Genomic DNA, 12,116 nt, shown 5'->3' with positions numbered 1-12,116 from the left:
GATTGAGAGTAAGTGTGTCAAAATTAAATGCCACAGAAAATGAGTACTGGAGAGTTAAAGGAAAAAATGATATCACCTGCAGAATAGCCTGTGCAAAACGATGAATATTTAGGTATTGCTGTTTAGTCGCTCAGTCATGTCTTGACGCTTTGCAACCCCGTGGACTGTAGCCCCCCAACCAGGCTCCTTTGTCCATGGAGTTTTCCAGGCAAGAATACTGGAGCAGGTTGCCATTTCCTTCTCCATATTTATATGTAATTGAAGGAATTTTCAAAGGCTCTTTTTAATCTACGTGTTTTTCTTCAGTGGTAATTTTAAGAGTTCCTCTTATTCTGGTGAACTTTCCTGGTGGTTCAGATGGAAAAGAATCTGCCTGTAGTGCAGGAGACCCGGGTTCAATCCCTGGGTCGGGAAGATCCCCCAGAGAAAGGAATGGCTACCCACACCAGTATTCTTGCCTGGAGAATTGCATGGATGGAGAGGCCTAGTGGGCTACAGTCCATGGGGTTGCAAAGAGCCGGACATGATAGAGCGACTGATGCTTTTACTTTACTCTCCGGATCTCTTTCTTTATTTTCTATTCACTCCCTAATCCTCAGCAATTAGGTTTTGTCTGCCACTTAGAAGCTCTGTGACCTTGGGCATGTTCCGTAACTTCACTGTGCCTGTTTCCTCGCTGGCTAAATAGGGATACAGTAGAGCTTCCCTTGGTGCTGTCATAGGGCTGTGGAGATAACATGGCGCAGAGCTGCCCCGGGCATGTGGTAAGCACTTCTGGTGGGCTGCTGTGGGGTCTGCTCTCCACGCTGGCACTGCTTTGGCTGAAGTCATCAGTGGCCTCCATTCATCCTGCTGGCCCTTCTCGTCTTTATCCTTTCCCAGATTTACCCTTTGTGCTTATCCCCTAAGTGTAACTGATCATGGTGTATAAACAACGTTGTACTTCATGCAGAAATAAAAGTCATCTTTTATTTCTCTCGCAGCTCTTGCTTCCCCTCAGTTACTGAGATCTGTCTCTGAGATCTTAGTAGTTTGTGGAGATTTAAAGTATCATCATCTGTAATTAGACCCTCTGCTCCAGTTCAGCCTCTTATCTTATCTCACCTGGACCATCTCAGTAATTTTTTTTCCTGATATCTCTGCTTCTTTCCCTCCCCCGTGGCCAGCCTGCTGTTTGCCATCCGTGTGGGATAAAGGGCAGACTTAGTGTGGCTTTCCAGCTCCCTACACGCTATCCTGACACTCCTTTTCAGATCCATGTGCTGCTTGTTTTCATCCTTGCTTGCCTTCGCTTGTTCCTTCTTGCAAGGCATGCTGAACACCTGACTCTTGGCTCTTGTGGACAGCAAACAACTGCTATAGCCTTACTGCCCAGCCCAGTCCTCTGGCGTATTAGGAGGCAATAAATGGTGAATAAGTGAAAGAGTAGGTAAATTAGTAGGAGACTGGAGTAAATAGTATAGAATTTGCATATAACCTACATATACCCTCCTCTATACTGTAAATCATCTCTGGATTACCTACAATACCTAATAAAATGTAAATGCTGTATACATGGTTGTTAGTTTGGCAGATTTAAATTTCGCTCTTTGAAACTTTCTGGGATTCCTCCCCTGCCCCACCAGACGTTTTCTTTGTGCGGTTGTTTGAATTCTCCAGTGTTCAGACCTCATGGATAATGGAGGGCCAACTGTACACTATGTTAAAATGAATTTTAAAATGTGTTTAGAATACAAAAATCCCTTGATGGGAAAAGCTAAACTTTACATTTTGTTTCATTTGCCATGTTTTCCTATTACTGATTGGTCTCATGGAGCTAAATTTTACTGAGGACCTACTGTGTACAAGCTTCTAGGTTGAACAGTGCAGGTAACATACTAAACGCTTAGCATGGTGCCTGACACAGAGTGAACACTCAGTAATCTTGTGTCCTGCGAGGACTGTGTTATCATCATTATAATGACAGTAGTTATCTGCAGGAGTAACGTTTTTTAACCTTTATCTTGATACTTTGAGTAGATGTTTTTGTCTTTTTTTGAGTAAGGAAACTGGTAATTTGCCAGTGGTAAGTACTTCAGAGCTGAGGTTCCCTCCAGGTGGGCCTGACTTCTCCATTACACCAGCAGGGGTCAGGAGTCAGGTCGCAGGGCTCAGGGACACGACACACAGTCCTGGGCATCTTTCAGATTCCGCTCGTGCCATCCTAACTCATCTTTTTGTTTTTAGTCTTTCACACTTCACATTTCTGTGTCCTGTTCTCACACTACATTTCCTCATAGTCTTTTCTATTGTATTTTTCAGTCCTTAAAAAAAAAATCTCAAGTGACTTTTCGTTGACAATAGGACAGATATACATTTGTCAGACATTCTAGGTTCATGCTAATCATGTTTCCTTCTAATATAACATTCTCACTCTTTGAATATGGGACAGAGGGATCCAGTGGAAAGTGGTGCCACTCAAGTATCAGGTGCTCACATTCTTTGCAAAGCACCCAGTGAATAAATGATTTAGCTTTCTCTTTTTAATTCTCTCCTATAGTAGATGCTGGGCATACAGAAGTAAATGAAAACATAGTCTTGGCATTCAAAGAGTCATCGTCTAGGAGGGGACTCTGTGGGGAATAAGTCACAGCCAGTGTGCTGCGGGTCATGATAGAAAGTGTCAAAGGCACAGCAGAGTGGCTGAACAAAGATGAGCAACTGAAGGGCATTTGTGGAGAGAGTGGGAGGAAGAGTCAGAAGGGTTATTAGCGGGGAAGAAGAGGCTCGAGCCACGTCTTAAAAGGTATCAGGATTTGCCAAGTATCCAAGGAGGATGGAGAACTTCCTCAGCAGAGGCCCCACAGGCAGAGCAGTCTGGCATTACTGGAGTAAGCTGGCGTCAGAGGCTGGAGTCAGCAGCGTCAGACCATGTAGAACCTGTAGAATCTGGCATGCTGGCGCCTTCACGAGGGTCAAGCTAGTGGAAGCAGACTGTGCCAGTGAACTTGCACTGCCATGCGCTTAAAAAAAGTCAGCTTTATTTAAGAATGTCCTTAATGAAGTAGTAAAGATTATTAATTTTATAAAGTCTTGACCCTCAAGTCAGTAGTTTTGTGGTGAAATGGAAAGTAAGGCACTGTCCTAGTTGAATTTTGAGCTAAATTAGCTGCTTTTTTGGGGGACCACCAGTTTTACTGGAAAGAATGACTGCCAGGCACACTGGTTATTGGTATTTATTCGGTGAATCTTTTCTCAACAGTGAACAAAGCAGTCCTGCTGTGTCTGTGTGTGTTGCCAAGGGAACAACTCATTGCATTTGTTGGCAGTGATTAAGTTTGAGCTTTCAAATGAATATTCTTAAAATACTTGTTTCTGCCACCATGAACTTGACAACTTCCCCCTACTAAAGACTTCTCTAATGAGGCTGGAGGTAATAATGAAGAATGATTTGTTGATATTGAATGATGAAATGTATCAGCATTTAGAAGATCTCCATAACTCTGTGAACCTATATTGTCCTTTTGACCAATGAATGTTACACAATCATTATAGGTAAAAGATCCAAAAAGATGAATGGATTTTAAAATAACAAAGGACTGTGGTTCCAGATTCCAGCATTGCATCATCATCGTCATCTTTAGTCATTCAGTCATGTCTGACTCTTTGTGACCTCATGGACTATATAGCCCACCAGGCGTCTCTGCCCATGGGATTTCCCAGGCAAGAATACTGGAGTGGGTTTCCATTGCATGTAACCATTAAGAAATTACCACTTGAAGAGGTTTGTTTCAGTGTCAAAGAATATCCTCAGTTATCTGACAGATATTAAAATATTTCTCCCTTTTCCAAGTACATATGTGTGTGAGGCCAGATTTTCTCTTGTACTTCAGCCAAAATAACATTTTTGCAGTAGATCTAACGTAAAAGCAGATATCAGAATTCATTTGCCTCTTATTAAATTAGACACTTAAGATTGACAAAAATGTAAAATAATGCCACTCTCCTCACTAAAATGTTTTTAAAAAATAGTTTTAAAAAATTATTATTTTAAGGGAATTAATAAATGCTTATAAAATTTCTCAGCTTCAATTTCTAATACTGTAAATATCAGATATAATCTACATTAAAAAAAGTTCTTTGGGATCCACAGTCATTTTTGTAAGTATGAGGGGTCTCAAGACCAAGTGATTTGAGAACTGCTGGTCTGGGAGACGATAATAGTGCCTGAAGGCACCCAGATTCCACTTGTGCTCGGGTTCTGCTTTCTGTGGGCCACTCTGTTTTACGTGGATGTCTTACTGCCTCTGAGTTACTTCACTCACTGTGAAACATAACTGTATGTTCATATGTTGCTCCATGACATCTATTAACTGACTGAGATATATATGTATTTTATATTATTTCTTCAACAACATTATAAGTCTAGAGCATAGGAATTCTTTTTTTCCTCCCACAGGAATTCTTACATTTCCTGTGTGTTGGGTTTTTATTTTAAACCTCAGAATCTACTGTGCTGTTTATGCAGGTAGCAGTTGTGCATTAGAATGGATTTTTATTGAATAAGACCAGTCCTGATCTTCCTTCTTACACATCCTATAATGTCAGGAGAAAGGACTCTCAGCTCCCAATCTAATTTAGCTATTTCGTTTCATAGATGAGGCAGCAGAGGTCTAGAGGTGATGGGCCTTGTCCAAGGTCCTGTCACTTTAGTCAAGTGGAGATTGAGACTGGAGACTCCCACTCCTCAGTCCTTTCCAATACGCTATCTTTTTCCTTTAAACAAATTTATTAAAGGTAAACTAATAATGAATTAAGACAAAACAACCTGATCTGTGTCTTAATTTGTTATCATCACAAATCATATAACTTACGTATTTTCAGTTTTTTCTTTCAAATAGAAGAGTCACGTGTATGTGGAAATCAGCGTATGCCAGTGAAGTTGAAGTTTAATATCTAAATAGTTAACGTTTTGCTTCAGGATTGTTTTTATGAGTTTGGAGGAAAAGCTGAGTCATCTTAAAGGAGAATGCAGTAGTTTCAGTCACAGCTTAATATTTCTGTTGGTTTTCTTAGTGATGGTGAGTGACTGGCCCCAACCATTTGTCATTTTCTGGCAGTCATGAATTGGAGGTCCAGTTTTGATCAACTTCTTCATCAGTATGTTTAAAATCCCACTTTCCAGGGTCCCAAGGCCAAGCCTGTGGTGTCCTTCATTGCTGGTTTAACTGCTCCTCCCGGCAGAAGAATGGGTCACGCAGGGGCAATCATTGCTGGAGGAAAAGGTGGAGCTAAAGAGAAGATCGCAGCCCTGCAGAGTGCTGGGGTTGTGGTCAGCATGTCCCCGGCACAGCTGGGAACCACCATCTACAAGGTGAGCTGGAGCAGTGGCCTGAGTGCTCGGAGGTTATGGGCCTTAGAGTGGGAGGCCACACTGGTGGCCTGGGAGCCATGGTCTTTTCTTCTGAGTCTCTTCTGTTTCTTTCATGCTGGTCTGCAGCTTAACGGTCTCTAGCAACCCTACCAAGATCCTAATATCCTGATTGGGCATGACCAGGAATAAGGTTCTGATTCAAAACCTGGATTCATTAAACATTTCCCTTTGCTATTTTGTGAGTAGTGAGATAAGATATACAAGAAAGGGTTTCAGAGTCCGTAAGTGCTGTGAATTCCATTTTAGGAGGGGTGCAGAAAATTGCCTTGTGTTTTGTTATTTTTCCATGGAGAGCCTTTGGGGTATAGTTGTGCTGACTCCATAGGTATTTTTCCAGGAGAGAGGTTGAAAACTGACTAAGAAGAAATAAAAACTGGGAGTCAGGATGGATGGAGACTAAAGACGAGGATGGGGATTTTTAGTTGGTGTCTTCCATAATCTCTGCAGTGATTTTTGGCAGCCTATCTCTTTGACTGATCATTTAAGGCTCTCTCTCTTTACTTTTATGATGATCATAGACTTTACCAAAAAAAAAGCAAACAAAAGCCAAAGTGTTGTACACATGCTGAAAACAGGCCCATATTGTCTTCCCAGGAGGGAACATGTTTTGGCATACTCTTCTTTGGCACTGTCCTAGCGATAATAAAATAAACTCCTAGTTTATTGAATCTTTGCATGATCCTGTCTTATGGCACTGTGTGCCATAGTGTTTAAAAGAAATCTAGGTAGGTAGTGAGTATTGTGAGGAAGAATCTTCTTTATTTGAGAGAAGAGAGAGGAAGGGAAAAAGCAGATGCTTAAATTATTGAAGATATGTATTACCATTTTATTCCAGCAGGTGGCAGCAGGCACCTACAATCCTGTTGTATTCTATTTCTCACAATGTAGAGAAATTATTACAATCTAGAGAAACTGATTTTCAGTATTGCTGCCTTTTCCTATATTTCTGAGGTTCTTGATGTTTTGTTTAAATCTGCACTAAATCTGTATTTAGTTTTATTCTCTGAGAAACTAGACAAACTTGTTTCCATTGCCTTATTAAAAGGGCTGTTGTGGCTCACACATAGCATTACATGTTTGGATAAGCACAATCAAGTTTGTCAGCTCCTAACTATAATACTGCAGTAGAAAATAAGCATAATTTAAAACCTCTCAGCCTCTGCATTTAGGAGACATAAAGTCTTAAGTTCTGAATCTAAGTTAGTGAAATCAGACTGACACGGACTCATTTGAAAACTGTCATTTTGTGTTCAAGCCCCTCATCCTGGTGCATTTTACCGCTATAATTTTTGGTTGCTCAAGGGATCCTAAAGACAAGAGTTTCAGAATCTAAACACAGTTTAGATTCAGAATCACTTTGACCATGAATGTAATTTGAGGCTTTAATCTTTTTATCCCCTCTCTCTTCTCCTGTTCTTCTGTTCCTGAAGGAGTTTGAAAAGAGGAAGATGCTCTGAAAGAAAAACAGACAGAAGATTCCTTAAGCCTATGGATGAATCACTGTAGCAATGGGAGCTGTGGCTGTTTGCTTCTGATGTCCACTGACCGTCCGTCCGCCCGCCCACCTGTTGCTGGTCTTTTCGAGCACAACAGGAAGCCAAAACAAGGTTTAGAGTGTCCTACACTGAGGTGTTTTCACCTCACTAAATAAGAGAAGCAGCCAATAAATCTACCACTTGATTTGAATATGGTTTTAGAGACTTTTTACTGTTCCACTGGGGATGGGGAGAGGGGGAGAATTGGAGGGGGCTGTGTGTGCATATGTATGCCTGTGTGCGTGTATGTGTCTTTCATTGGGCTCTGTAGAGGACATTCTAATGAAAACTTTTGAGAGAATGAGTATAAACATTCCAGTTTGGCATTTATCATAGATACAGAGTGACTAAGTTTCTCTGAATTACAATTTTCTCATATCTACGTATATAATAGTCTTCGTCTTACAGGATAGTTTTGAGGATTGGAGATAAATATATGAAGTCCTTGGCACTTGATAAGGCAACCTAATTTTTGCCAGTTGCCACCATCATTATCACTAGGATTATAGGTAGGAGCTCATCCAAGTTTCAGTTTTTGCTTAACTGGGAAGTGGAATCTTCAATAATGCTTTGTTTTCCTGTAGTTCTGCAGAGGGCTATTTCCTTCCCCACTCAGAGCCTACATTTCTTTGCTTGAGGTTTCAGACATTTCACTTTGAGAAAGCAGTTAGCCATTCTCTTATTTGAAAGGGAGCTTGTTAACAAACAATTCCAGTGGAGAAGCAAGAAAATATTCTTACATTGTGTAGCTGCCCTGAAGGAAACAAGAGCTTCTGAAAATAGTAATAGAAGACCCTCAAGAAGGCTGTTTGGGGAGGCCTTTCCAGGGAGGAGTGATGAGTAGGTACTTCAGGGCTGGGAAGGTACCAGCCATGCAAAAAGGAGGACACATACTCAGGCAAAGGCAGGGAGCAGGCAAGAGCTCGTTTTGGGGAGGTGCCTGGGGGAGTGATCCTGATAGGGCTGGAGGAGGTTTGGAAGACTGGGGAAACGGGTGTTCTGGGAGCTCCCATGACTTTGCACAGGCTGCTGTGGGTGCAAAGAGCAGGTGTTGGGGGATGGATTCAGCCCAAGTATTCTGCCTGGGCCAAGGACCGTGTCTTGATGGGCTTTGGGTCAAGAAGGCTTTGGTTCCTGTTCAGTTGTTTCCTCATCTTGAAAGTGGGGCTCATGACCCCCATCCCACAGGGTACCTGGGTGGAGTATACATATGCATATGTGAAGGTGGACTCTACCAGGGCTTTATGTCACTTCATAACACTTTTGTGGGGGGTTATTTTTTAAAATCATTTTTCTTACTTTTTTATTCTGTAAACTTTTTTTTTAAAGGCATTGTAAACACTTTTATTTAAAATCCAGATTTCTGAACAACTGTACAACACCTAAGAATGGCATCGTAGGTCTTAAGCTAAATAAGACATAGCATGAAAATAATAGTAATTTTAACTTTTAAAAGTTTTAAAAGCACCACTTAAAATGTACATGTTCCCCCCAAAATGAAATACAGAAGAAGTGTTCTATCTCAGGAATGAGTTTGAAAATGCACAAGGAAAGAAGAGAGACAGTTTTTTAACCCCTGGTTATTGATTGGGGGGGGGGGGGTGCTAAATTCAAAAGGATTTTGAGATTTTCTTATGTTGTTTATTTAAAGGTCAACGGGTATAGAGCTCTTAAGAATTTCCGGGTAAATAAGGGCTACAGCTTTTCACAAATATGGTGACTGGCGAGGTTTCTAAAATCGTCACCCCTAAAAAGTATAGGATCGACAGTATCTTTCTGTTTTGAGAAATTCCGAGAAAAGACCACAAGTGCAGCACATCAATAAACAAAAACAAAAACTGGAACTAGTTTTAATAATCTCCGAAAACTTGTAAATTCTAGATTTATTTTGAAACCAACTTCCAAACAAGACAGAAGAAAACCCAGACGAATGTATATTACACTGCCGAAGTCGCTTAAACCTGTCGGGAGGTCACTGTGCTCCGTGGAGCCTCGGGTGACTGTCCGCCGTCAGGACGGAGGCCCTGCTGTAAACCCGTCCTGGTGTCTCCGCAACCACCCCAGGCCCGGGCGCTGGGAGGGTCTCGCTGGGCCCCGGGCCCCCACCTCACCGCTTGCTGGACCGCGTCTGCGACTTCTCGTGGCCGCCCCGCGTCCCCCGCTTCCCGGGCGGCGAGCGCCGGGCGTGGACGCTGTGCTTGTACGTGTGAGACCGGTGCTTCTGGCGCCCTTCCTCCTTCTGGCTCTGGCTTTTCGCCGGTTCCTTGCTGTCCTCTTTTTGTTCGTGGTCTTGCTCTTTGTGGGAGGGCAGGGTGTTCTTAATTGAATTAGAAATCATTTATTTGTCCTGGCAAGAGGACACTTCATCCAGCCCATTGGTCCCATTGTTTCTGCTCTTGTTTTCCCACGTTTTGCCTCTTTCAGCAGCTCTTCTATTGCTTTCCTCTCCAGCTCCTGGTCCTCTTCCATGGCGGGGCGGCTTCCGGGATCCTCAGGTGGCGCGGGCCGGCCAGAGGCTCTGCCCCATGCCTCGAAGCGTGCGGGCGCGGCAGGCTATTCTGTTAACTCTTGAACTTGCCTCATGCTTATGCTCAGGGCAGCGCAGCTGACATGATGGCCAGAGAGGAAGTCACTTCCAGTCTCCCTGGTTGGCACCTCCAAGATCCTTCCAGGGCAGACAAGTCCTCCTTTTGTCTGAGGCTTTGTGACAAGTACACAATCCAGATGAGAGGCCAGTGACCTCAACATCCTTTTGAGGGTCCCAGATTCCAGGCTCAGCCTCCTGTTCTGTCCCCCAAACACCCATCTCAAGATGATCCCTCTCTTCTCACACCTCTGGTCCTAAACCAGGAAGTTCAGTGCCCTCTTGACCCCTTCTCTCTCCCACCTGGCATCTTCCCTTTCTACTTCCCTTCCTCTTTGCTTCCCATCTTCCCTCTCCAACCCCTGCAGCATCTTGAGAAGTCACCCACTCCTCATCTCTCACTTCTCTCCCCTCCTACAACTACTGCTCTGAGCAACTCAAACATACCTGAGCAGGATATTTGGTTCTGGTTTTTCTGATTTCATATTTATAAGCAAAAGGTAAGAGTTTAACTCATAACCCCAGTGCATTAAAAAAATTTTTATTACAGAAACTTTCAAACATTTACAAAATGATTATGGTAATATAATGAACTCCTGTGCACCCGTCACCCAGCTATGACAATGAGCAACATTTTGCTATTACTGTATGATGTCTACCTCCAACCCATGTCTGCCAGTGTTTTTATTGTGATAGGTGTTTTGTCAGGGTGAAATTTATATTTGCTGAAATGCATAAATCTTAGCTGTGCATATTTAACAAATGGACAAAGGTATGTAACCACACCCTAATGAGGATATACAACATTTCCTTCATATGAGAAAGTTCCATCCTATTCCCTCAATAGATAATCTGTATTTTTATTCATCTTAAATTAGTTTTTGTCTATTTTAGAAATGTATATGAAAGGATTGCTATAGTATGTAGTCTTTTTTTAATTTTTATTTTTAAGTGGAGAATAATTGCTTTACAATGTTGTGCTGGTTTCTGCTGTACAACATGAATCAGCTCTAAGTATATATCCTCTTCATCTTGGGCCTCCCTCCCCATCTCACCACTCTAGGTTGTCACAGAGTGCCAGGCTGAGCTCCCTGTGTTATGCAGCAACTTCCCACTAGCTATCTATTTTACATATGATAGCTTTTGAACTGTGGTGTTAGAGAAGACTCTTGAGAGTCCCTTGGACTGCAAGGAGATCCAACCAGTCCATTCTGAAGGAGATCAGCCCTGGGATTTCTTTTGGAAGGAATGATGCTGAAGCTGAAACTCCAGTACTTTGGCCACCTCATGTGAAGAGTTGACTCATTGGAAAAGACTCTGATGCTGGGAGGGATTCGGGGCAGGAGGAGAAGGGGACGATAGAGGATGAGATGGCTGGATGGCATCACTGACTTGATGGACACGAGTCTGAGTGAACTCTGGGAGTTGGTGATGGACAGGGAGGCCTGGCGTGCTGCGATTCATGGGGTTGCAAAGCGTCTGATGTGACTGAGTGACCGAACTGAACTGAACTGACTGAATGTATGTTTTTCTTTTTTCTTTTTTTTTTTTGAATGTATGTTTTTCAATGCTACTTTCTCAATTCATCCCACCCGCTCCTTCCCCAGCTGTGTCTCTATTCCTGCCCTGCAAATAAGTTCATCAAGACACGTGTACCCCAGTGTTCACTGCAACACTATTTACAGTAGCTAGGACATGGAAGCAACCTAGATGTCCACTGGCAGATGAGTGGATAAGAAAGTTGTGCATACATATATGTGCATACGTATAATGGAGTACTGCTGCTGAACTGTGTGCTGCATGCTCAGGCGCTCAGTCGTGCCTGATACTTTGTGACCCCATGGACTATAGCCCGGCAGACTCCTTTGTCTGTGGGATTCTCCAGGCAAGAATATAAGGTGGGTTGCCATTTCCTTCTTCAGGGGATTTTTCCAACCCAGGAATCAAACCTGTGTCTCCTGCATCTCCTGCATTGGCAGGCAGATTCTTTTCCCATTGAACCACCTGGGAAGCCCCTACAGTGGAATATTACCCATCCATAAAAAGGAATGAATTTGAGTTAGTTGAACTGAGGTGGATGAACCTACAGCTAGTTAATACAGAGTGAAGTAAGAAAGAGAAGCAAATATATTAACATATATGTATGGAATCTAGGAAAAAAAAGATATAGTGTTTTATGTTTGGTTTCTTTCACTCAGCATGATTTCTGTGATGTTCTTCTATCAGAGCCTATATGCTTGTGTCAGAGCTTATTCCTTTTCATTGCTGAGTTCTGTTCCATTGTATGGATATACCACAGTGTGTTTACCCTTTCTCTGGTTGCTGGCCCTTGAGTTGTTTCTAGCTTTCAGCCCTGGTAGATTAAGCTGCTGTGATCCTTTGTGTGCTAGTCTTTTTCTAAACATAGACTGTTTTTTTCTTGGAGAGATACTGGGAGTGGAATTGCTAGAAGACATGTTCTCCCCAGCAAAATGAGTCTGGCTTTGTACATCTTCATCAACATTTGGTATTTTTGATCTTTAAAATTTTTGCCGTTTCTAATAAAGAGTCCCTGGTGGCTCAGATGGTAAAGCGTCTGCCTACA

General features: G+C 42.5%; 1 protein-coding gene and 1 pseudogene across 1 annotated transcript in view; one reads left to right on the top strand and one right to left on the bottom strand.

The window, feature by feature from the left end:
* The window catches only part of SUCLG1 (succinate-CoA ligase GDP/ADP-forming subunit alpha), a 35,952-nt gene extending 28,853 nt beyond the window's left edge, over positions 1–7,099 (top strand). Inside the window, exons 8-9 of the mRNA XM_004007255.5 lie at positions 5,165–5,353; positions 6,844–7,099. Of these exons, the coding sequence (XP_004007304.4) occupies positions 5,165–5,353; positions 6,844–6,870 (216 nt within the window). The 3' untranslated portion in view covers positions 6,871–7,099. The remainder of the gene's footprint in view (positions 1–5,164; positions 5,354–6,843) is intronic.
* A 1,676-nt stretch (positions 7,100–8,775) lies between these two features.
* LOC114113593 (protein POLR1D-like) lies at positions 8,776–9,501 on the bottom strand (annotated as a pseudogene).
* Positions 9,502–12,116: the final 2,615 nt, after the last annotated feature.

The sequence above is a fragment of the Ovis aries genome, chromosome 3 (assembly GCF_016772045.2).
Source record: "Ovis aries strain OAR_USU_Benz2616 breed Rambouillet chromosome 3, ARS-UI_Ramb_v3.0, whole genome shotgun sequence".
NCBI classification, from domain to species: Eukaryota; Metazoa; Chordata; class Mammalia; order Artiodactyla; family Bovidae; genus Ovis; species Ovis aries.
Note: the sequence above shows the minus strand (reverse complement) of the source record. Positions and strands in the feature narration are given on the sequence as shown.